At 38.7% G+C, this 24,072-nt stretch overlaps 1 protein-coding gene across 8 annotated transcripts in view; it reads left to right on the top strand.

Annotated features, from left to right (window-relative positions):
- The window catches only part of ABL2 (ABL proto-oncogene 2, non-receptor tyrosine kinase), a 104,526-nt gene that overhangs the window by 69,327 nt on the left and 11,127 nt on the right, over window positions 1-24,072 (top strand). For 2 of the 8 annotated variants that reach the window (XM_042924879.1, XM_042924875.1), the window contains exons 2-6: window positions 13,101-13,163; window positions 14,380-14,550; window positions 19,115-19,410; window positions 22,052-22,324; window positions 23,403-23,487. In XM_042924879.1, the coding sequence (XP_042780813.1) occupies window positions 13,101-13,163; window positions 14,380-14,550; window positions 19,115-19,410; window positions 22,052-22,324; window positions 23,403-23,487 (888 nt within the window). Of the gene's footprint in view, window positions 1-7,921; window positions 8,146-13,100; window positions 13,164-14,379; window positions 14,551-19,114; window positions 19,411-22,051; window positions 22,325-23,402; window positions 23,488-24,072 lie in introns of those variants that run through there. The other 6 variants (XM_042924881.1, XM_042924877.1, XM_042924876.1 and 3 more) reach the window with 5 other exon arrangements.

Genomic DNA, 24,072 nt, shown 5'->3' with positions numbered 1-24,072 from the left:
AGCTCAATGCTACCCTACAAAATCTTATCCTTTCAGTTTTTAATTTCTCTTGTTAGGGAGAAATTGAATTGAATTAAATTAAACTAGTTAATTTAAGTTAAATTTAATTTTAATCCTTGGAGTGGTGATAATGAAAAAAAAATTTGAGGAACACTGGTGTAGAGAAAGGGAAAAGATGCTGTTATAATAGGTTTTATTTTTGTGACAAGTCTCACACTGAATTTTGAGTTATTAAGCCTTGTTATTAATCACCCTGTTACTAATCCTTTCCCCTCAGCCTCCCAACATAGCAGCTGACTAGAAATCTAAGACAGCAGAACTCCAGTTCCACGTTGTACTACTTTACTCTTGGTATTCACCCCTTTACCTTTCCTTTTGTGAATGCAAGGCTTTAGTGTTAATCCTTTTTACCAATCATTATTTATTTGCTGGGTTTCATTGGAGAGAGAAACATAATGGTTCTGTACCTGTAAAAACTTAATCTTATTGGAGGAAAAAAGACACACAAAAAAGGAATGAATAAATTATAGTAACTACACTATAGAAGATGTCCCATTATAGTATGACAGTTGCTGTTTTAGGCAAAGGAAGAGATTACTTAATTAGAAATGGTCAGAGGTTGGGTCCAGGGAGAATCTAGGAACTTGAACTACATTTTGAAAGATAATACAGGATTTGAATAGACAAAGGAAGAGCTTGAGCATAGTCCTGATTAAAACACCATTTTGATTTTTGTGACTTTTTGTGATGTATTCAAATGTGAGCTATATGGGAGCCAAGAAGATAATCTATACCTACTATTACTAACTGACCTAAAGAGAGTTACTCTTGGAAAAGTTTAGAGACCCTTCAGTTGCTTACTTTTATTTCTGTACCTTTTACATCTTGTTAGCCCTACAGATCTTTTAACTCGAGCCCAACAAATTTTTCTTACCTTTTAATAGATTTATTTTCCAAGCAGGAAGGTGCCCCTTTTAGACTACAGAAAGAACTAGTGTTCAGTTATGGTGTCAGATTCTCCCCCAAGCACTCTACATGAATTTAATCTCGTGTAAGAACTCCATAAAAGTACTTACCATTTTCCCCCTGTTGTACAAATGGAAATTGTACTCTCAAATATTTAAATAACCAGTGACACCTCACTTTTTGAATGGCAGAGCCCAGCGCTACTTAATATAGAGCCTGAGCTCTTGGATTAAAAAAAACACTAAAAAACCCTCAATATTAGGGATTGATTTTTGTAATGAGAGGCCACCTTTTTGTTTCTAAAGCCTTGAGTTCACAAAAGGAAAGGTCAAGAGGTGAATGTAGGAGCAAAGTAGCACAGTGTGGGAGTGGTGTTCTCCTGTCTTAGAATTCTAGTCTGCTGCTGTGTTGGGAGGTTGAGGGGCAAGGGTTAATAATAACAGGCAGGGCTGGGGCAGCTGCCATCCTAGAGATCATCTGGTTCTGACACTAGCTTTGTTTCTTCAGCTCAATAATAATGGAATTGAACATGTTTAAAGGTCTACCATTAGATCCCGAAATAGTCGTTGAAAGACCCCTTTCAAATACTTCTGTGTGTAGGACTCTGTGATGCTGTTTCATGCTGATAGGAAAAAGGGATAGCGGTCTGTTTGGGGATAGGTATGGCTCTCCACTCCGAGAAATACATGCCGTTATAAAAACGACAGCTCCGGGAGTGCGTCAGTGGCTCAGTTGGTGAAGTGCCCAGCCCTTGATTTCAGCTCAGGTCATGATCTCATGGTTGTGAGATTGAGCCCTGCATCTCGTCAGGCTCTGCACTGGGCGTGGTGTCTGCTTGAGACGCTTCCTCTCCCTTTGCAGTAGTTCATTCCTTTTTTATTTGCTGAGTAGTATTCCCTTGTATGGATGTGCTGGAGTTTGTTTATCCACCCATCCACTGAAGGATGTTTAGATTAATTTCCAGTTTGGGGAAGTTAGGAATAGAGCTGCCATAAACATTCACATAACAGGTGTAGATATGAATATAAGTTTTCGTTCCTCCAGGACAAATCCTTAGGAGTGGTATTGCTGGATCATATGATAAGTGATGTTTTACAAGATTTTGCCAAATTGCTTTCTAGAATGGCTGTACCATTTTGCATTCTCCTCAGCAATTTATGAGAGTTCCAGCTGGTTTGCATCCATAGTTAGTATTTGATATTCTTAGTATTTTTAGGTTACTCACTCCTAGTACATGTTTAGTGGTATCTTATTGTGGTTTTAATTTGCATTTCTTTAATGGTTGCTGATGTTGAACATCTTATTTGTTATTCCTGTATTATCTTTGGTGAAGAGAATTTTTATCCATTTTTTTAATTGAGTGATTTGTTTTCATACTTGTAAGTTTGAAAGTTCTTGATGTATTCTGGCTGTGTATCCTTTGTTAGAAATATAATTTGCAGGGGCACCTCGGTGGCTCAGTCGGTTAAGTGTCTGACTCTTGATTGTGGTTCAGGTCATGATCTCAGTTTGTGAGTTCAACCCCCACATTAGGCTCTGCCCCAACAGCGTGGTGCCTGCTTGGGGTTCTCTTTCTCCCTCTCTCTCTCCACCTCTCCCCTACTTGTACACATGTAGGTGCATGCGTGTACTTTCTCTCAAAATAAATAAACTTAAAAAAAATGTAATTTGTAGATGTTTTCTCCTGTTTATGACTTATCTTTTGATTCTCTTAACAGTATCTTTCAGACAAAAGTCTGATTTTGCTTTTTGTTTATTAACCTTTGTGCTTTAAGAAAAACAGCTTTATTGAGCTTTTATTTGAGTTTTAAAAGATGTACAATTCAGTGATTTTTAAAAATGTACATCGTTGTGTAACATTCACCACAATCCAGTTTTAGAGCATTTTCATCACCCAAAAGGTTCCTTGTACTGTTTTATAGTCAGTCAGCATTCCTACGCGAGTCCCAGGTAACCACTAAATTGCTTTCTGTCTCTGTGTATGTGCTCTTTTGGGTATTTAATATGAATGGAATCATGCAATATGTAGACTTTAAATCTGGCCTTTTTCACATAGCGTAATGTTTTTAATGCTTTTATAGAGATATAAATCCACATATAAAATTCACCCATTTGAAGTATATGATTCAGTGGTTTGAGTATATTCAGAGTTTTTCAATCATCAGTACAACCTAATCTTAGAATATTTTCATCACCTCAAAAAGAAACCCCATAGCCAGTAGCAGTCATTCCATATTCCTCCCCACATCCTGACCCTAGGCTACCACTAATCTGCTTTCTTTCTGTATGGATTTACCAATTCTAGATGTTTCATCTAAATGGAATCACACAACATGTATTCATTTTGACTGACTTCCTTCTCTTGGCATGTTTTTAAGGTTCATTTGTGTATTAGTGCTTCTTTCTTATTGCTGAACAATTTTTATTTATACATTAATTAATTGATGGACATTTCAGTTAAAGTTTTCACTTTTGGCTATTATGAATATTGCTATAAATGGTCATTTACAGGTTTTTGTGTAAACATATGTTTTCATCCTTTCATTTTTAACCTACTTCTGTGGTTACAGTTGAAGTGGGTGTCTTTTAGATAGCCTGTAGTTGGATCAGACATTATCTATTTTGACAAACTGCCTTCTAATTGTATTTAGACCATTTTTATTTAATGCTAATCACTGATTTGTTTGGATTTATTTAGGTCTACCATTTAATTTTTTTCTGTTCTTCTATTTCCCCTTTCCTGCTTTCTCTTGGATTATTAACATGTTTCGCTTATCTGTTGTTTTTGGTTGTATCTCTTTGTATAGGTTTTCCAGTGGTTGCTCTATGGATTTCAATATACATACCAAACTTTTCACATTCTCCTTAGATTCAGTATTTGGCCACCTCACGTGAAATATGAAACCTTACCATCATAAGAGTTTTCTTTTCCCTGTGTTGTAGTTGTCATATATCCACGTGCATTGACAAGTCCCTACAGATTGCATTACACTGTTTGCTTCCAACTGTCAAATATTAAGAATTCAAGAGCAGAAGAGTGTTCTATTTACCATTTTTATTTCTCTTTTTTTATTCCTAATATTCGAAAATTTCCTTTTGGTATTATTTCCATTATGTCTGAATGGAATTTTTTGAGAGCGTATCTACTGACAAGTTATTCCCTTTAGCTGAGGATGTCTTTATTTCACTTTCATTTCTGAAGGATGTTTTCTGTGGACAGAGAATTTTGGGTTGACAGTTTTTTCTCTAAGCACTTAAGATCATGTTTTTTCCCTTCTTTGTAGCCTCCATGTTTCAAATGAGAAATCTGCAGTATTGAAGTCATCGTTCCCCCTCTAAGCATGATCCTGTACTTTCACCTAACTCTTGATTCCCTAAGTGATCTCATCCAGATTCATGGTTTTAGACACCATCTATATGCTGATGTCTGACACCCAAGATCTTCTCTGAGCCTCGGATTTGTAGATCAAGGTGCTTAGTTGTATCCCTCACATTTACTTGTCTACAGTGGAACTTTTGATTTACAGCGCTCTTGGTTTCGAGTAAATTACATAGCCATCTGCCCACTTATTCAAGCCTGCAACTTGGCAGCTTTTCTTTATTTTCACCCTCATCTTACCTCGTATCTAAGTGATCTGTGAGCCCTGTCAGTTCCATCTGTAAACTGGATCTTTAAATTCTTCCACTTTTGTCTTCATGACACCGTTCTTTTCCAAGCCAGTGTGAGTCCATTCTCGAACTGTTGCATATTTACCTATTTCTGATGTTATTTCTTATCTAATCCATTTTTTTCCCCGCCCGGTAGCCAGAGTGTTTGTCTTTTACAAAATGGAAGTCAGAACATACGACCTCCTGGCATAAAACTATTCAGTGAATTACCATTGTATTTGGAAAAGAATCCTAAACCCTTATGGGCTTGATCTGGTCATCCAGCCAGTCTACCCTACTAACTTCTTTTCATGCTTCTTTTCTGACTTTCTCAGTTACAGGCCACACTTTTCATTTCCTATAGGTTCTTTCCTACTTTTAGGTTTTTGCACTTGCTATATTCTCTCTGCTTAGATTCTTCTTTTGCTTTTGGCATTTACTTAAATGTCACCTTCTTTAAAGTAGTGAAATTCCTCCCCTCCCAGCCTGTTATCTTCATCTCTCATGGACTTTATTTCTTGCTTAGCATCTAATAGATATTTCCTGTCTAGTAAAGTGCTTTGCACTTAGTAGGCACTCAGTAAATATTGGCTGAATGAATGAAACACTATGCAGATTAAAAGAGCCAAATGCAAAGGTATCAATGTTACTTTAATAATTCAACAAATGAGGATGTAGAAGTGGGTGATGTGCTGTTGCCTTTCTATTTATATATAGTTCTCAAATCTCCTATAATGAGCTATATCACTGTTATAAACTGAAAAAGAATTTTTAAAATGAGAACATGTCTTGGGGTGCCTGGGTGACTCAGTTGGTTAAGCATCCGACTTTGGCTCAGGTCATGATCTCACAGTTTGTGAGTTTGAGCCCCATATCGGACTCTGTGCTGATAGCTCAGAGCCAGGAGCCTGCTTCAGATTTTGGGTCCCCCTCTCTCTCTACCCCTCCCCTGCTCATGTTCTCTCTCTCTCTCTCTCTCTCTCTCTCTCTCTCTCTGCCCTTCCCTCCCTCCCTCTCTCCCTCAAAAATAAAAACACATTAAAATTAAAAAAAAAAAAACGTGTCTTACTAATACTTTTGTTGAGTTTAATTTTCTTAGGCTTTCATGTATCATTTTTTGGTGATTAGTTTTGTATGCAGTCTTCATTTTATTCTTTAAAACGTTTAAAAGCTATTACATGGGTTAGATGGAAGCAGCATAGCAGCACAAAAATATTCGTTTTCTTTACATTATGCTTTTGTAGTTTCTTAATTTTTCTAGTTTCCTAAGTTGTAACTATTAATTATTGGTAAATTGAAGAGCAGATTTACTAACTGAATAGTAAATTACGTGGTATGGAATATAGATATGTTTAGAATATGGATTATGGAGCTCCTTTCTCTTATATTTTTTATAATCTAGGGAAGGAGAAATTCAACCTGGTGTTTGAACACTGAGTCATTAATTGAGGTAACCATTAGTCATTTAACTCTTGCTTTTTCTGTGATGTTAACAATACTGGTTTTATAAAGGGTCATTTTATTGAAAGTATAAGCTTTGTTTTTTTAAGCTATTAATAATTACCTATGTCAGAGACATTCTTTCTCTGAGGTGACATTATAATTTGTTTCAACTTCATGGAAGGCTATTTCAGTTCTGGTATCTTACAGTTTTACCCTGTTTCTTTTGTTGACCTGAAACCTAGCACAGTGGCTGGTACATAGTAGGTACTTAGTAAATGTTGATCAATGAGTGTTCTTAACTGTATAGTTACAAAAATTCTTGTGTTATTTTTGTAGATGACACCACTAAATAATTTAGTGTATTATTTGCAGATTTTCCTAGCTTAATTCTCAACAAGTTACTCTTATTTTCAGATTTTTACATTTTACTTAACTTTGTTCCTTATATTAATAAAGGCTAGCTTTTTACTTTTACAACTTTTAAAAGTTTGGGGGGGCCTGGGTGGCTCAGTCGGTTGAGCGTCTGACCTCAGCTCAGGTCGTTTGTGAGTTCCAGCCCTGCATCAGGCTCTGTGCTGACAGCTTGGAGCCTGCTTCATATTCTGTGTCTCCCTCTCTCTCTGACCCTCCCCTGCTCACTCTCAAAAGTAAACATTTAAAACAATTAAGGAAAAAAAAAACTTATAAGTGTTAACACTCAGAAGTTTTCAACATTATCGTGTCAGTTTTTTATTTTTTTAATGTTATTTTTATTTTTTTATTTTCAACGTTTTTATTTTATTTTTTGAGAGAGCGCTAGTTGGGAAGGGGCAGAGAGAGAGGGACACACAGAATCTGAAGCAGGCTCCAGGCTCTGAGCTGTCAGCACAGAGCCCAGTATGGGGCTCGAACTCACAAACAGTGAGATCATGACCTGAGCCGAAGTCAGACGCTTAAACTGAGCCCCCCAGGTACCCTAAAATGTTATTTTTAAATTGAAGTATACTTAGCACAATGTTGTATTTGTTTCAGGTGTACAGACATAGTGATTTGACTGTGCTCACCATTAAATGTAGTCACCAGCTGACACAGTGCTGTCACAATACCATTGAGTGTTCTCTCCTTATGCTGTGTCTTCCACCCCCATGACTTATTTCTTCCACCACTGGAAGCCTGTGTCTCCTACTCCCCTCCATCCAAATGCCCATCTGCCCACCCCCTTCTCCCTGACAACCATTGGTTCTCTGTAATTATGGGTCTGTTTCTGCTTTTTGTGTACTCATTTGTTTTTTAGATTCCACATATAAATAAAATCATGGTATTTGTCTTTCTCAGTCTATTTTCACTTACCACAATACCCTCTAGGTCCATCCGTGTTGCAATCATGCCATATATTTTTTTCATGCTGTATTTTTAACCGTATTAAGCTGTAGAGCCGAAATGTTAGTGAAGGCAGTCATTTCCTGGTTTCTTTGTTCATGAATCAGATTGTAACTATTTCTTTCACTTTGGATTTGTGGTTACTTGAGCTAATTTAAGTGATGCAAAAGATGAGTCTCCTTAGGGCGTTTCCTCTTTTAAAAGTGTATGTGGTGTTTTATTGTAAACAGGTTTCTTCCGAGGAAACTTTTCTCTACAGGCTTACTTCATCATCCATTTAGGAAAGAAATCCCATCTATATATACTAATCCCTACATATTTTTGTATTTGTTACTCATGTGTATGTTGGTTTTTACTTATTTTTCAAAACATTTCCAAAGGTTCTTCTGAAGTAACTCCGATCTGACTCAGTCTTTGCTGATTACTAGACACTTTCCTTTGGGTTACTCTCCGCCCACTTTGGGACTTGTAAATGCTTACCCTTCTATTGGTTTCCTCTGGCCACTGAGTATATGAGTAAATGTCACATGCATGTGGTATTGCTTGTCAGGGAGTGGAATTCTAAGACTTCCTCTACATAGAACAGTTTAACTTCTGTGCTTCTGGGCAGAGGAATGGTCCTTGGAACAGTCCTGCTTCCACCCAATAGTTATGGCAGAGATCAGGACACATCGCTTTGCTGCCTGTGCAGTAGTGAGGCCTCAGAAACTGCTCTACCCAACGTGACAGGTATGGTTCAAAGGTGATAGTTTGGGGGAGGGTTGATACTCACAATAATCAAACATGAATGGAGATTTCAAAAAATTTTCTCTACTCCTGTTACTGTCGTCAGTTTCGACCAGTGAAGTTAATTTAAGTGATGCAAAAGATGAGTCTCCTTAGGGCGTTTCCCTCTTTTAAAAGCGTATGTGGTGGTTTATTGTAAACAGGTTTTCTCCAAGGAAACTTTTCTCTGCAGGTTTATACTTCATCATCCATTTAGGAACGATTTGCTTTTTTTCTGGTATTTCATAGTAGGATCTCAGTAAGTACTTACTGAAGGAAAGAATAAATGAGTGATATGTAGTATTTTGTGGTGTTAAGATACATATGGCTTGAGATGAAGTACTTAAGTTACCTTGAGAACTGTTGAATGATTTTTCCAACCACCTTACATAAACAGTATTAAAAAGTATTAGCTTTGGGGGCACCTGGGTGGCTCAGTTTGTTGATCATCTAACTCTTGATTTCGGCTCAGGATCCCTTAAGATTCTCATTCTCTCTGTCTGTCTGTCTCTCTCCCTCTCCCCCACTCGCATGCTCTTTCCAAAAAAAAAAAAAAAAAAAAAAGTATTAGCTTCTCAGAGAATATGCAGTCAGGTAAAGTAGAATTCTGGCAAGATAAGGGTTTGTAAAATGCTTAGAAATGCCTCAACTGAAAATTTTGTATATTTATTTCTCCAGTTACTATCTGACAAGTTTCTTAAAATTTTTTTTTACCGTTTTATTTATTTTTGAGTGAGAGAGAGAGACAGAGTGTGAGCAGGGGAGGGGCAGAGAGAGAGGGAAACACAGAATCCAAAGCAGGCTCCAAGCTCCCAGCTGTCAGCACAGAGCCAGACATGGGGCTTGAACGCATGAACCGTGAGATCATGACCTGAGCCGAAGTTGGACGCTTAACCAGCTGAGCCACCCAGGTGCCCCACTATCTGACAATTTCTAATTAAACTGATAAAAGTTATTGAACGACTGATTGGTGAAAAGTGTTTTTTAATAAAATTAAACATTAAATTTAGGAATTTTCTCTGAATTTGAGTCTGAGTTTTATTCTAGATTTTAACTAGTTTAATCCTGATAATTTACTTTTTAAAAACTGCCGTTTCTATGTTTTGCCTTATTTTTATTGTCTTCTGCAAGTCTGTCAGTAGAAAAAAGTAATAAAATCAACCTTTACTTAACAACCCTATTTCTGCTCCCTGGGTCCTATATCGTTCTCTCATCTTAGCTCCATAATCTACCTCAAAAACCGTGATTAACGAAAAATTAACCCGTTATGTAATATAATGCATACCTAATATATAGTAGTGATTTCACATTTTTCAAAACTATTTCCAGCCTTCACACTTGCATTTGTATAGGCTCAGTACATCTGAATCATCCAGATGTGTCTTTTTTAAGCTGACGAGGAAAGTGACATAGACTGCGACCCGCTGGATACCACTGTTATTTACTTGCTCTTCCTATAGGCTCCCCCCCCCCCCCCCCCCCCCCCACTGTTCCTTAGCTTGTTCTCCTGCATTTAGTTCTTTATGATTTAATACGTGTTCATTCTTGGCCTCAGGAAAATGTTAGGATGTTTTCTGTCTTTGGAACATTTTTCCTTTTGTTTGATGCTTAGCGGATAGGATGGCGTTTAAATGGATATCCTGTGCAGACGGATTGTACAGGAAATTGACCCTTATTAGTTCTATGAGAACAAAAGAGTGAGGGGGAAGAAAGAAGAAAGGAAGGAAATAAGATCTTTGACTTGACCAAAAAAATCATAAAAGTAGAGATGGGAAGAACCGGGGTGGGGAGGGAAAAGGATTGTTTTCCAAGTCATGGTTCTTTTAGTACTTTGGCCTCAAAAATAACTTTTATCCTGTGTTTGTTATTTTGTATATTTGAGAAAGGTACAGTATTGTTTGGCCTCTATACATCTTATTAAGTTTGCATCAAATTGTGCTCTTTGCCATTTTTCAAAGAGTGTGGTTTTGAAGAAACTGAACTTCATGCCTTTAACAAACCTTTCAAGCTTGATGGAGCTTCTCTTCAGTTCAGATGAATCACATGTCATAGACCTGTCCTTGCACACTGACAGCCTGTGCACTGTGAGTGCACAGTTCCTGTTCACCTAATTTAAGTGCTTTCTCTTCTCTGAAACCTTTTCTGATCCAGAGTTTGGTTTTCTGTTCTGTCCTCTCATAGTGGTACAGTATGTGAGCATAACAGTACCCGTGATTCATTTATTCAACAAATGTGTTTTGAGAGACTCTTACATACATGCACTGTTCTGGGTGCTTGGCATTTATCAGTGGACAAAACATACAAAAATCCTTGTCCTCATAAAATTGATACTCTAGTTGGGGGCAGTTAAATAATATATATGAATGTAATAAGTATATAGTTTGTAGTAAGAGGAGCTCTGGAGAGAAATAGGGAAGGAGACATGGGGAGGGGGGTATGTGGGAGTGCTGTCAGGAATAGCTGCATTTTAAAATAGAATAGTCCGAGAATGCTGTACCAGGAGGGTCACATTTGAGTTAAGTGTCATGTGAATGTCTGGGGAGGAATGTTTTAGACAGAAGAAACAGCCAGGACAAACGTCCGGAGGCAGGAGTGTGCCTGCCTTGTTCGAGTAATAGCAGGGAGGCCAGTATGCGAAACGAGGTAAACTAGGGAGGAGTGTAGGCAGATGAACTGGGCAAGACAAGTTGCAAGGGACCTCGCAGGCTCTTGTAAGGACTTTCACATTTCACTCGAAGGTAGGGAGCTATCACAGAGTTTGGAGCAGAGGAGTCACATAATCTGACTTACGCTTTAAACACTGGCTGGTGTATTGAGAATAGACAGGAGAGAATAAGGATAGAGGCATGGAAATCAGGAGTGTGGGGAAATCTAGCTGAGAGATGATGGTGGTAACAAGGAAATAGTGGAGGGGGTGAGAAGTGGATAGATTCTGGGTATATTTTTGAAGGCAGCGCCAATAGGATTTCCTTATGGTTTGGTTGTAGTATGTGAGAGCAAAAAGGAGTCCATGGGGATTCCAAGGTTCTCTTCCCCCAGCTTTATTGATATAATTGACATTTAACATTGTGTAAGCTTAAGGTGTACAGTGTGTTGATTTGATACACTTACATATGGCATAGTGATTACCGCCATAGCATTAGCTGTACCTGCATCACATGTAATTATCATTTCTTATGTTGTGGTGAGAACATTTACTGTCTGCTGGCTTAGCAACTTTCAAGTATATAATACAGTATTATTAACTATAATCATATGTTAGATGCCCAGAACTTATTCATGTTATAGCTGGAAGTTTGTACTCAAACTTGAAGGCTTTTGGCCTGAGCAGCTGAAAAGAAGGAATTACTGTTGACTGAGACAGGGAATTCTTTGGGAGAGGCAGATTTGGGGGAAAGAACGGAGAGTAGTCTTTTATAGTAAGTCCAAATGGTGTTATTAGTGATTTATAATCTTGATATTCTGAAGCTCAGCATGGTGTATGGTAGATGTTCACTAAAATTATTAATTTTGTAAACCTTAAGTGTTCATATATTGGGTTTTACAAAGTAAGGTATAATTGTATGGTTTTTGCTGGTTTTGGCTCGCTAGGATTTAAGAGTTGGCTTCAATATCGGCTTAATTATTATTTCTAAGTTGGTCACGGAGAGTACACAAGTTCTTGTTAACCTTGATTTTGTTCCTCTACCCTTTATCTCAAGCAAGGGGACTTCTATACAACAAGAAGAAAATGAACTTGAACTGTTTGATAATAATTAAACAGAATAATAGAGTAATAATCACAAAGCATTCTAATCTTGTTACCACCATTACTGGCAAGAAACGTTTGTCAGTGTGGATCATGTGGTACTCGCTATAGAACCTGATAAATATTACAAATATTCTCTATACTTTTCAGCAGTTCTTTTCATTTTAATAAAGGATTGGCATTTTGTAGCCCGATGGAAATTCCGCTAGAGTGGATGATTTCTTATTAGAATAAAGGAAACCCTAGTACATGTGATCAGTTTGAAGGATGTTTCATAGAATAGGGTGTTTTATTTGTTTGGTAATCCTAATTGGTTACTTCAGTACAGCTGTTTCCATTCCTTGTAACTGCATGTAAACAAGGAGCAATAATACATCCGATTCGCGTTAACTTTTCAGGACATCTGGACATAACTTCAGATTTGTCATAATCTTAATGTGGGACAAAATTTAATTAGCTCTGAAATTTTAAGGAGACCTTCCTCTTAGGAGGAAGGAATGTGAAGAAGTGAAGTAAACTCTAAAGCTATCAGGAAAATTACAGATCCAACCTACTACAGGAATTTCTGTAGACAGTTATGAAGCCATTTTTAAAACATTGGTTAATGCTATTCTAAGATTAAAATACATCTCACTATTTCCCGTCACTTATAGTTTTGTATAATTTGGTCATTCATTCAGTTAAAAGTTATTGAACACATCCTATGTAACTCTTGCTAGAAAAAGAGTTTTAATATCAAGGAATACATTGTAAAGTTTGGGATATAAAAATCAATTGAGGATATTATAAAGATAAAGGGTACAAATATAGCAAGTGTAATGCTTTTGAGAGTACGGGGAGGGGGAGCACGTGAGGCTTCCTAGGGGAGGTTATACACTGGAACTGAATGTTATAAAATGAGTAGAAGGCAGGCAGTCAAAGGAAGGGTGGGAGGAGATCACAGTCCAGGTAACCAGGACTCTGTGAATAAAGGCACAAAGAAGCAGGACGCATCTGTGTGTGTGTTCATGTTTAGAATTTGAGGTATGGAGTGGGGAGAGGTAAAGCTGGAGAAGTAGGTAGAGACCTAATCATAAAAGACCTCGGAGGCCATTGAGAAGATTTTAGCTTGATGGTGAACTGTTAAAGAATCTTAAGAAGAGTGACATGGTCAAATTTTTGTTTTAAATAGATCACTTTGCCAGCTGTGTGGAGGATGGCTTTGAGGGAGACAAGACTGGAGGCAGTAGTCCAGGTGAGAGATGATGGGGATCTGATCTGAGGCATTGGCAGTAGAGATGGAGAGGAGGGAATGTATTTGAAAAGAAATAAAACCACAGATTCCAGGATTTTTCTTCTTCAAATATAAGAAAGTCAACTTTACATGAAAAATGAGTAGAAGGAGAGAGAGACATAATAGAAAAGTGTTGTTATGTCACAATAGGTAGTTGGATAGTGGCAGACAGCCACTAAAAATAGTTTCTGTGATCGAGAAAATCACCTTTGAAGGCATAGTGTATTTTTTGTGTAAATGACCTGGGTTGTGAGAAGCAGGTGATCTTTGTAGGGATCACCTGTTTGTGTAGTGTGACTAAATTTAGGAACCATAAATCCTGAGGAAGAAACCAGGTCTTACAAGGCTTCAACCATTACACGTGGTAGAAACTCAAATGTCCTTTGTTGGTGATATTTTCTAGAGCCTTCAATTAAGTTCTCGATTAAGATACTTACAGAAATGTACCATCTAAGAAAAGCAAATAAGATAAAACCTTTTTCATTAAAACAACGAACAATTGTTTGCTATTATATTATAGACAGTGCACAGTGATACAAAGGTATTTTGGAATGCCAAGAGTGTTTTGTATTAAACCAAAATATTTTTCTGTTGTTTAACAGATATTGTTAGTATTTTTTCTTTCTGGAAGCACTGTTTCTATAATTTTTCTATATGTAAATGGAGATCTGGGTTTATGCAATATGTACATATTTCTTAAAGTCTGTTATCTTTTCCAGAATTTGTTTTATGTGTAAAGAGCAAGGGAAGAAGAAGGGTAGTTTGGGAAGACTTATAAAACATAACTGTACTTTCTTAAAACCACCACCACCACAAAATATCTGATATGTTTTATGAAATGAATTGCCATTTCTTTTTGAGATTTCCTTTTTTCATTTTGAGAAAACCACTTTTTCTTTCTATTTCTGATTTTGGTGAATATGGATAAATTACAGCTAAATGCTCATTTTGGGATCTTTTGTCTTGTTATATTTTCAACAAATAGACTTTTCTCATACTTAGGAGACCATGCCATTTGCTCATTCTTCATGACTCCATATTATACAGTTCTTTTCCACCTTGGAACTTTCACTATACATATATGCCAGCAGCTAAAATACTATGTATGTACTGAATTCAAACGAATTTTTAATGGTTGAACTTAGTGTCAATTCCTTTCTCTTTTTATGTCTTTCAGAAGCCTTGCACCGCCCCTATGGTTGTGACGTTGAACCCCAGGCACTGAATGAAGCCATCAGGTGGAGCTCCAAGGAGAATTTACTTGGAGCTACTGAGAGTGACCCTAATCTCTTTGTTGCACTTTATGATTTTGTGGCGAGTGGTGATAATACACTCAGCATCACTAAAGGTGAGCTTCTGTGTAATATCTCCTCACTCTTCAGTTTTCATTAGTGCTTAAGAAATAAAGGGGTCTGTTCTAGATTCTGCCTCTGACTAAAATTAGGTGATTGAGGCCCAGATATTTTTGGTTCACTGGCTTGTTTATTTGTTTAAGCCTGTACATGGGATAATGTCACTTTGTCTACTTTATAGGGTTTATTAATGAGAAGCGGAGATAAGGTACTTTAGAAAAAGCACCATGTAGGGGCGCCTGGGTGGCTCAGTCGGTTAAGCATCCGACTTCGGCCCAGGTCATGATCTCACGGTTTGTGGGTTCGAGCCCCGCGTCGGGCTCTGTGCTGACAGGTCAGAGCCTGCAGCCTGCTTCAGATTTTGTCTCTGGCTCTCTCTGCCCCTCCTCCACTTGTGCTCTGTCTCTCTGTCTCTAAAATAAATAAACATTAAAAAAGAAAGAAAGAAAGAAAGAAAGAAAAGAAAGAAAGCAAGCACCATGTGGTATGTACATAAACTTTTCTCATTCTCAGAATTCAGTTCTATATGTAATATGCAGCATTCATGTTAGGTGGCACTAGGTTTACTATCCATCTCTTCTGTTTGAACTGTGGCTAAGATGAGTCATGTTGGCAGAGCCTGGTGCTACTCAAAGTGTTGTCCGTGGGCTGACTGCTTACCTGAGAATAGTTCATTACCAGTCCACATTGTTAAGATTAAGAACTTGGTCCCGATATGTAGGCCAACTATGTCACTAAGTATACTACATATTACTTAGTTCAGCTGACATTTTCTGGTTTTGGAGCAAGACTTTCCTTCTTTTCCCCTTCCCCTTCCCCTTTCCTTTCCATGTTTATTTTATTTTTGAAAGAGAGACAGAGTGCAAGCAAGGGAGGGGCATAGAGAGAGGAAGACACAGAATCTGAAGCAGGCTCCAGGCTCCGAGCTGTCAGCACAGAGCCCGACCTGAGATCGAACCCACGAACTGTGAGATCATGACCTGAGCCGAATTCGGACGCTTAACCTACTGAGCCACCTTGGTGCAAAGCAAGACTTTGAACAAGAAGGAAGTAGTCCAGTGATTCACATTCCAGCACAAGTGTCATATCTTATTGTGGACCTGCTTTGAGTAGCACTGGCCTAGACAAATCTCTCATTTGTGTTTATATGGGCTAGTGAAAGGAATAGTAGGAAGGATTTCTATTACAGTAATACTCTCAAGAGAATAGTCATTTATTTTAGTAGAAAGTTTATAAAAGGGAGCACTAAGAACATGACTAAGTAAAATCATTCATTATTAGTTTTTTGAATAAGGACAGAAAATATGGACCTTCTATGAGAAAGAGAGGTGCCTGGGACTCAGTGGGTAGAGCATGTGACTTTTAATCCTGGAGTTGTGAGTGAGCCCCACGTTGGGTGTAGAGATTACTTTAAAAAATAAAAAATAATAAAAATACAAAAAAAATACAAAAAAGTAAAAAAAAGAAAGAAGCATGGGACATTCTTATTGTGTACATGAATTAGATTACTAATCTACCTAAGCTTGTTCTTCTGAATTTATGAAAGCCTCCTACTGGGAAAAATATATTTCAGGATAATTTTTTTTTTAATGTTTATTTATTATTGAGAAAGAGAGAGCATGAGCAAGGGAGGGGCAGAGAGAGAGGGAAACACAGAATCTGAAGCAGGCTCCAGGCTCTGAGCTGTCAGCACAGGCTCAAACCCATGAACCACGAGATCATGACCAGAGCCAAAGTCAGACACTTAATTGACTGAGCTACCCAGATGCCCCAAGGATAATTTTTAACTTAAATGAAACTAATTTAAACGATAATTTGCCAGACATACAGTTTTTATTTGTAAGGTTGATAATAAAACTTTAAATGGGAGTGAATAAACCAGATTAAGGCAGACCTCCACTCAGGGAATGTTACCCTTTTATAAAACTTTTACATGCATCAGTTTTTTAAATCCAGCCAGATTAACCAAAAGCAAAAGAAACCCTTAACTCAAACCTGGGGTATAGATGTGTCCCTGAGTGGGTGTAAGGGCACATTTATCTGTGCCAGGAGGCTTTAGAGGCATAGAAAAAGTAAAGCGGGTGATCTAGTGTCAAGTTACTTGAAGACTTTAGGTAGTTTTTGGGGAAGGGATGGTGATAATATTTCTGTGTGTATGAGGTTTATGCATGGGGGGAAACTTTTACATGAACTTTTAGGATAAAACAAAGGATTTCAAAGAATTTTATACTGTGCAGTAGTCTCTTCGGGCTACAACACACTTTTTTTTACCTTTATGGATACTTCAGTGGAGAAGTTGGTGAAGCAGTGACTCAGAACATTCTTTCTAGATAGACTTTTCATGTGAGGTTTTTCTAAGATAGTTCAGTCACCAAGGAAACATCGATAAAGAAAGTCTGTTGACTCCTCAGTTACCAGTTATGGCAATCGCTAGAGTGCAGCTCAGGGGGTGGGATTCTTGTTATCTCATGGCAAACAGGGATTTCTCATGAAACCCATGAGAAGCCAGATTTTTCTGTCAGGTTCTTATTAATATAAAATGATGTCATGCTAAAGCTATTTTATATTTTAAAGGAGAAGAAAATATATTTTAAAAATAAAATAATGACAACTTATTATAGTTCCTCCTTTGAATATTGTTTTTTGCTTGAAATAAAAAAACAGTTCTCCCAGCATTCCTCTGTCAGTAGAGCTCATGTTTACATCCCCACTAGTCCTATCGTCAATTTCCCTGGTGCTCAAAACTTCCAGAGTAGAAAATTCCCCTCCTAACTTCTAAAAGAGAGGAAAATAGACAAAAACAGGGTTTTTGACTGTATCCTGCTAATGATGACCCACCGTTAGCAGTTATTTGTAAGGAAGCAACAGTAATATACTAATTCTTTATGTTTCTAGTTCTTGTGGTACAATAGAGAACAGCTATAGAGGAACAAGTTCTATTTAGCTTTTCTAGGAGCACTGAGGTTTTTTACCTGCAGATATGGTTGGTGAGTATTTATCTGCGCATTCCCACCACCACACCACATGCTCCTATCTACTCATGTGTACATATGTATATTTTATGAGTACATACTCCTGTTTTTGTCATTGAATGTCACTTCCAGGTCAAAGATGAGATCGTAGGAGCTAATAAAGTCATCCTATGGTAGACGTTTCTGTGGGCTGCTGAAAATGTTCAGTGACTGCCAGAATAATGATTTTGAGTGTTTCCTCAGTGGCCTTTGCCTGATAACTAGTGGGCCATGTGCATGATCTCTCTTTCACCTTTCCTGTTTTGTCTGAGCTGTAAGTTTAGGGGCAAAATGTATATTAGGGAGTTTAAAGCTGAGGTTCACAACTTTAGTAGAGAAATTAAGGACATTGACGTTGACAGCAAAGACATTCTGAATAACTTGTCTTGGGTTCTGGCTTCAGTGGCGGCTTCCCTTCCCACACACTAATTTTAGAGGAATGAGTAGGACTGACTCATCTTCATAAGGAATGGGAGGGAAGTTGGGAAACTGTAACTGGTAAAACTTGAGTCCCAGACAAGATTGTGCTTTGGGAGTCCTAACCGCCCGCCTGCCCCCCAAGCAGTTTTTTTTTTTTCTGAAAACAGAAAGCTCTGTGGTTTGTGCTTCTATTTTGTTTTGTTGTTTTTTGTTTCTTACGTAGATGGTCTTGCTGCTTTGGTGCCAACTGAAATTTCAGAGTGACTTTGTATTTCATATTTCTCATCCCTAATCCTTGATTGTTGTTAACATTGAACCATATATAAGATACATTCCTTGACAAACTGTTTTGAGAAAAATGAACTTTTCTTTGAAGGGTGAGACTGTGTCATTTTCCAGAATAACCTGTCTTTTTTTAATTCAAGTATAGTTGACACACGATACTGCATTACTTCCAGGTGTACAACACTGTGATTTGCTCTATTTGTTGTGCTGTGCTCACCACAAGTGTAGCTACCGTCTGTCACCACACAACTCTATTACGATGCCACTGACTGTATTCTCTGTGCTGTACCATCTATCCCTGTGACTTGTTTATTCTCTGTAGGGAAGCCTGTATCTCCCACTCCCCTTCACCCATTTTGCACAATGCCACACCCTCTCCCCTCTGGCAATCAGCGGTGTATTCTCTGTGTTTATGGATTGGGAACCTTTCTGTGTTTGTATGCCACCATACTATACCACACGTGGAGTTTCCTAATGGCATTTTTTTAGTTGGTGTGAAAACCTTTAGTAAATACCAGAAGGTTATTTCTAACTGTGCTGCTTGTCTTTAAGCCACGAGCTAAAGAGATCAATCACGATATGATGAGCAGCCAAGTTTGTTTTCATTATTTTTTTTAAATGTTGGCGTAAAATTTCCTGATTGATTTTTCAGAGTTCAGAGTTTGATAATAGACTGCTGATATTTGAAGTTAAGTTCTCTTGTCTTGTCTTCTCTTCTCTTCTCTTGTCTTCTCTTCTCTTCTCTTGTCTTCTCTTTTCTCTTCTCTTCTCTTCTCTTCTCTTCTCTTCTCTTCTCTTCTCTTCTCTTCTCTTCTCTTCTCTTCTCTGATGATGTCATGGCCAGGTGAAAAGCTTCGAGTCCTTGGTTACAACCAGAATGGTGAGTGGAGTGAAGTTCGCTCTAAGAATGGCCAAGGTTGGGTGCCAAGCAACTACATCACCCCAGTGAACAGCTTGGAAAAACACTCCTGGTACCATGGGCCCGTGTCGCGCAGCGCTGCGGAGTACCTGCTCAGCAGTCTGATCAATGGCAGCTTCCTGGTGCGGGAGAGTGAGAGCAGCCCTGGGCAGCTGTCCATCTCGCTCAGGTACGAGGGCCGTGTGTATCACTACAGGATCAACACCACCACAGACGGCAAGGTAAGACTGGCCAGTACCACCTTGGGCGTGGATGGGCTGTTCTTTAGAAAAAACACTCAGAATGACTAAAAAATAAGTTTTTATGACTCATATGAAATAAAATAATCACTGATGTGAATTTGGGCTGTTTGGCACATTAGAGCTTACACATAAGAATATGGTAATGGAAATGAAAAACACTATTATATCAATAGTTTAATGAGAGATTTGAAGGTGAATGGAAGAAACTGCTATTTAAGTTAGCTGTTCTAATCACCACCAGTGTACGGATATATATATATATACATCCAGTGTGTTGTACAGAATTGCTAGATTAAGCCTTCTGTCTTTGAAAATTGTAATAATCTCTGCCACAAAGTTCACAAAGTAAGAATCTGGGCTTCTGAGACGGAGACTGAGTATGAATGTGTGTTGATAGAAATAGGTCAGTCATTGAGCAGAGTGCACGTTGGGAAGACCAGTCGTTTCAGGGTGGCTGTCTTAGGAGTGGAACTGTTTTACTTCATAAACTGTGAGACCTGCCTTTGTGTCAGTTCTGCTGAACAGTAAATTTATATGGAATCATTTGTTCTGCTCTTTCCCTCTGTGTGATATGCAGAGTAAGGGAAAGCCCAGGCTTTGGAGCAGGCAGACCTGGTTTGGTGCATAACTCCAACATGTCTATTTACTAACTTTGTGACCTTACATAAGCCTGTTTCTCATTGCACTTTATTGGGTCATCGTGAGGATTAAATGAAATAATTTCCTTAAAACATAATGGCTGTTACAAAGTAGGAAATAATTATGAATTCTCTCTTTTATATCACCGCACAGACCTACTGTCTCTTGATGAAACCAAATAGAACCAGATGAGTGGTAATGTGGGAGAGACGTAGCAGCTTTGCTTCTGGTTTACAGAAATGAGTGCATGTGTTGTAGACATAGGAGACATAGGAGACATAGAAGACATAGACATGTACAAGAATGTTCACAGTTGCATTATTTATAATAGCCCCAAGCTAGAAACACTTCATTGTCTAACAACAGAATGAATTAGTAAATTGTGGCATATTCATAAAATAGAATTTCATACAACAAAAAATGTACTGCTGTGCACACTCTCAAGAAAATCTGTGGGCCCACCAGTTGCCTATTTTTGTAAATAAAATTGTATTGAAATACAGACACACCCATTTGTTTATATGTTGTCTATGGCTGCTTTCTCCTTGTTATGGCAGCTTTTAATAGTTGTGACAGAGGCATTATGGCCATAAGCCTGAAATATTTACTCTCTGGCCCTCTGCAGAAAAGTTTGTTGACCTGTGTCGTAGGTGAGTGCCACACATGGAAAACTGAGTGAAAGGCATTAGTGACTGTCAGGGATGGGCGTGAGGGGGTGGCAGTGTTATGGAGTCAGATAGTGGTGATGGTTGGACAACTTTGGGAATATATTAAAACCACTGAATTGTATCCTTGAAAACGGTGGATTTTATGGTATGCAAATTATATCACAATAAAGAAAAGTTGAGTGAAAGAAAGCAGACACAATAATACCTGTTGTATGACTCCATTTGTGTAAGTTCAGAAGCAGACAGAGCTAATCTAAGGTGTTCTAGAAGTCAGCAGAATCGTTATCTTCGAAGGGGTGAATAGCTTATTTGGGAGGGTGCTGGTAGTGTTACAATTCTTGGTGTGGGAGAGGTTTACATGGGTGAGTTCACCTTGTAAAAATCATCAATTCTGTATATATTGTGTATTATTCTATATACACCAAAAGTTTCATTTAAAAAAAAAACTATAAACAAGCTCCTTTGGAAGATAGGGCTTGAAGACTACTCATCTTTTATACTTTTATTATTACAAATTAACTACTGTTTTGTTAACCACTCTGAAATAAAATTGTGGCCCTTTTTTTTAACTTATTTTTTTTAATTTTTTTTTTTTTTTTTTTGAGAAGGAGAGACAGACAGACACGGAGTGCAAGTGGGGGAGGGGCAGACAGAGAGGGAGACACAGAATCCGAAGCAGGCTCCAGGCTCTGAGCTGTCAGCACAGAGCCCAGCGTGGGGCTCGAACTCAGGAACTGTGAGATCATGACCTGAGCTGAAGTTGGTCACTTAACCAACTGAGCCACCCAGTTGCCCCTATTGTGGCCCTTTTTTAGTGGCCTGGATACTCAAAAACATATCCTGATTAAGTAAAAATTATAAGATACTTAAATACTCTCTCCCTACCAAAAAAATTGAACTCTGTGGTTCTCAGGTTTGGTGCTGTGCAAGATTCTGATGTGGTATTTCGTAACCTTTTACAGGAGGCCAAGTTTCCTCTTGCCTGCTTTAATCAGAGCATCTCTGCTGCTAACATATTTGGGTTTCACAGTCTTGTTGCTTAAAACTACTTGAAGACCAATGATCTTGATGATTCAGAAAGATACGTTGGAAGCTTTTCCCCCAAAACTAGAGCTTATTTAGGAAGCCTAGGAAGAATGGTTTAAGGAGGATTAAATTGAAGTTCTGTTTCTCCTTACCATCATCATTTAATTTACCTCAATAAGATAGCCTCCTGTCTTTATATCTTCAGACCAGTGAAATAATGGGCTTTGAAAACAATTTTTCTGACCCTTTTCAAGTTGATGGAGCTTTTCTCCTGCCTTTCTCCTCAGGTGTATGTAACTGCCGAGAGCCGCTTTAGCACCCTGGCAGAGCTGGTTCATCATCACTCCACAGTGGCGGATGGGCTGGTGACAACATTACATTACCCAGCGCCCAAGTGCAATAAGCCAACAGTCTATGGCGTGTCCCCCATCCATGACAAATGGGAAATGGAACGAACAGATATTACCATGAAGCACAAACTTGGGGGTGGGCAGTATGGAGAAGTTTATGTTGGCGTCTGGAAGAAATATAGCCTTACGGTTGCTGTGAAAACATTGAAGGTGGGTTGCTAAGAATTACAGTTTCCAGGCATTTTTACATTTGTGCTGAATCACTTGGAAATATGAGCATGCCCTTCTTCAGCTTTGGAGCACTTTCCACCCACTGATGCCAAGCACATCAGCAAATTGATGATTAACTTTAGTGCCATTGCTGACAGCGCACGGGCAGATTATTCACTGCAACACAGCGAAACCCACATGTGGGGAAGGTTTGTCTCTGGAGGCTGTTGATGTAAGTCTTAGTGAAAGGTTAGGAGCAAATTATAAGTTATAAAGGCAAGACAAGCTGTTTTGCTTCCTGAGAAGGACCCCTGCTGGATGGAATTGTTGGTGCAGTGTACAAGAATCATGGGCTGTCTCGTCTGTCCTTCAGCTTTCTGCCTCATGCTCCCCCCATCTCTATGAGATTAAATCCTTTTTTCTTGTTCCTAATAGTCCCAGAAATCTTCCTCATGCTGCTGTCTTCTTTAAGCATCCTAGTAACCAGTTGCACAGTTGTCACTCATTCCGTTCTCTGACGGTTCTCCTGTTTGCCTCCATAGCTCTGGCATATCACTTATAAGGGCTGCTCTGGCTATGAGTAGTAATCCATTCTGGTTAGCAAGCACTTATTAAGCCTACTGTGAGTGTGAGACAATATGCATGGCTTTGCACATGTGCATTGCTCCTTAAGGAATGTGTCAGGAAGACAAATGTATAAACAGCTAACCCTTCTGTCTCCTGTTTCAAAGGCTGAGATGTGTAAGGAAGTAAACTGAGAACTGAGTTACCATCCAGGTCTGCCATGTTTCCCTTGTGATGGGATATGGGATAGGATATTCCGTTGCTTGCCCTGCTAATTTTCACTTTCGTTTCAAATACTGGATACATTTTAGGGACATTTTTGTTTCTAATTGGATGTGTCTTAGGTTCTGATAAAATTTCTTTAATATGCTAAAATATTCAAAAATATTTTTGAAAGAAGTTTTTTTAAAGCTGTAGGTTTAGGATTGTGAGTTGACTCAAATGATTAAAATGGGGGTTTGTCCCTCTTCTGTTTTTTTGTTTTGTTTTCTTCCCCCACCCCCGGCCTTTCCAGGAAGATACCATGGAGGTGGAAGAGTTCCTGAAAGAAGCTGCAGTGATGAAGGAGATCAAGCACCCTAATCTGGTACAGCTATTAGGTGAGGGAGCTTCTGAGCCATGGGTTTCCTTAGTGATGCTTGTCTCCCAACCCCATTGTCTCCACATACTCCTTTTGAATCACCATGGCAGAAGCTCCAAGTGCAAAACTACTTCAGTAAATAGTTGTCATTTTGGGGTGCCTGGGTGGCTCAGTCGGTTGAGCGTCCGACTTCGGCTCAGGTCATGATCTCACGGTCTGTGAGTTCGAGCCCCGCGTCGGGCTCTGTGCTGCCAGCTCAGAGCCTGGAGCCTGCTTCTGATTCTGTGTCTCCCTCTCTCTCTGACCCTCCCCCACTCATGCTCTGTCTCTCTCTGCCTCAGAAATAAGTAAACATTAAAAAAAATTAAAAAAAAAAATAGTTGTCATTTTACTCAACAGACTCCTTAAAAATTGCCCAGTGGGGCGCCTGGGTGGCTCAGTTGGTTAAGCATACAACTTTGGCTTGGGTCATGATCCCGTGGTTCGTGGGTTTGAGCCCCATGTCGGGCTCTGTGCTGACAGCTCAGAGCCTGGAGCAGCCTGCTTTGGATTCAGTATCTCCCTCTCTCACTGACCCTTGCCCACTCACACTCTGTCCTTCTGT

This window comes from Panthera leo, chromosome F3 (assembly GCF_018350215.1).
Source record: "Panthera leo isolate Ple1 chromosome F3, P.leo_Ple1_pat1.1, whole genome shotgun sequence".
NCBI classification, from domain to species: domain Eukaryota; kingdom Metazoa; phylum Chordata; class Mammalia; order Carnivora; family Felidae; genus Panthera; species Panthera leo.
Note: the sequence above shows the minus strand (reverse complement) of the source record. Positions and strands in the feature narration are given on the sequence as shown.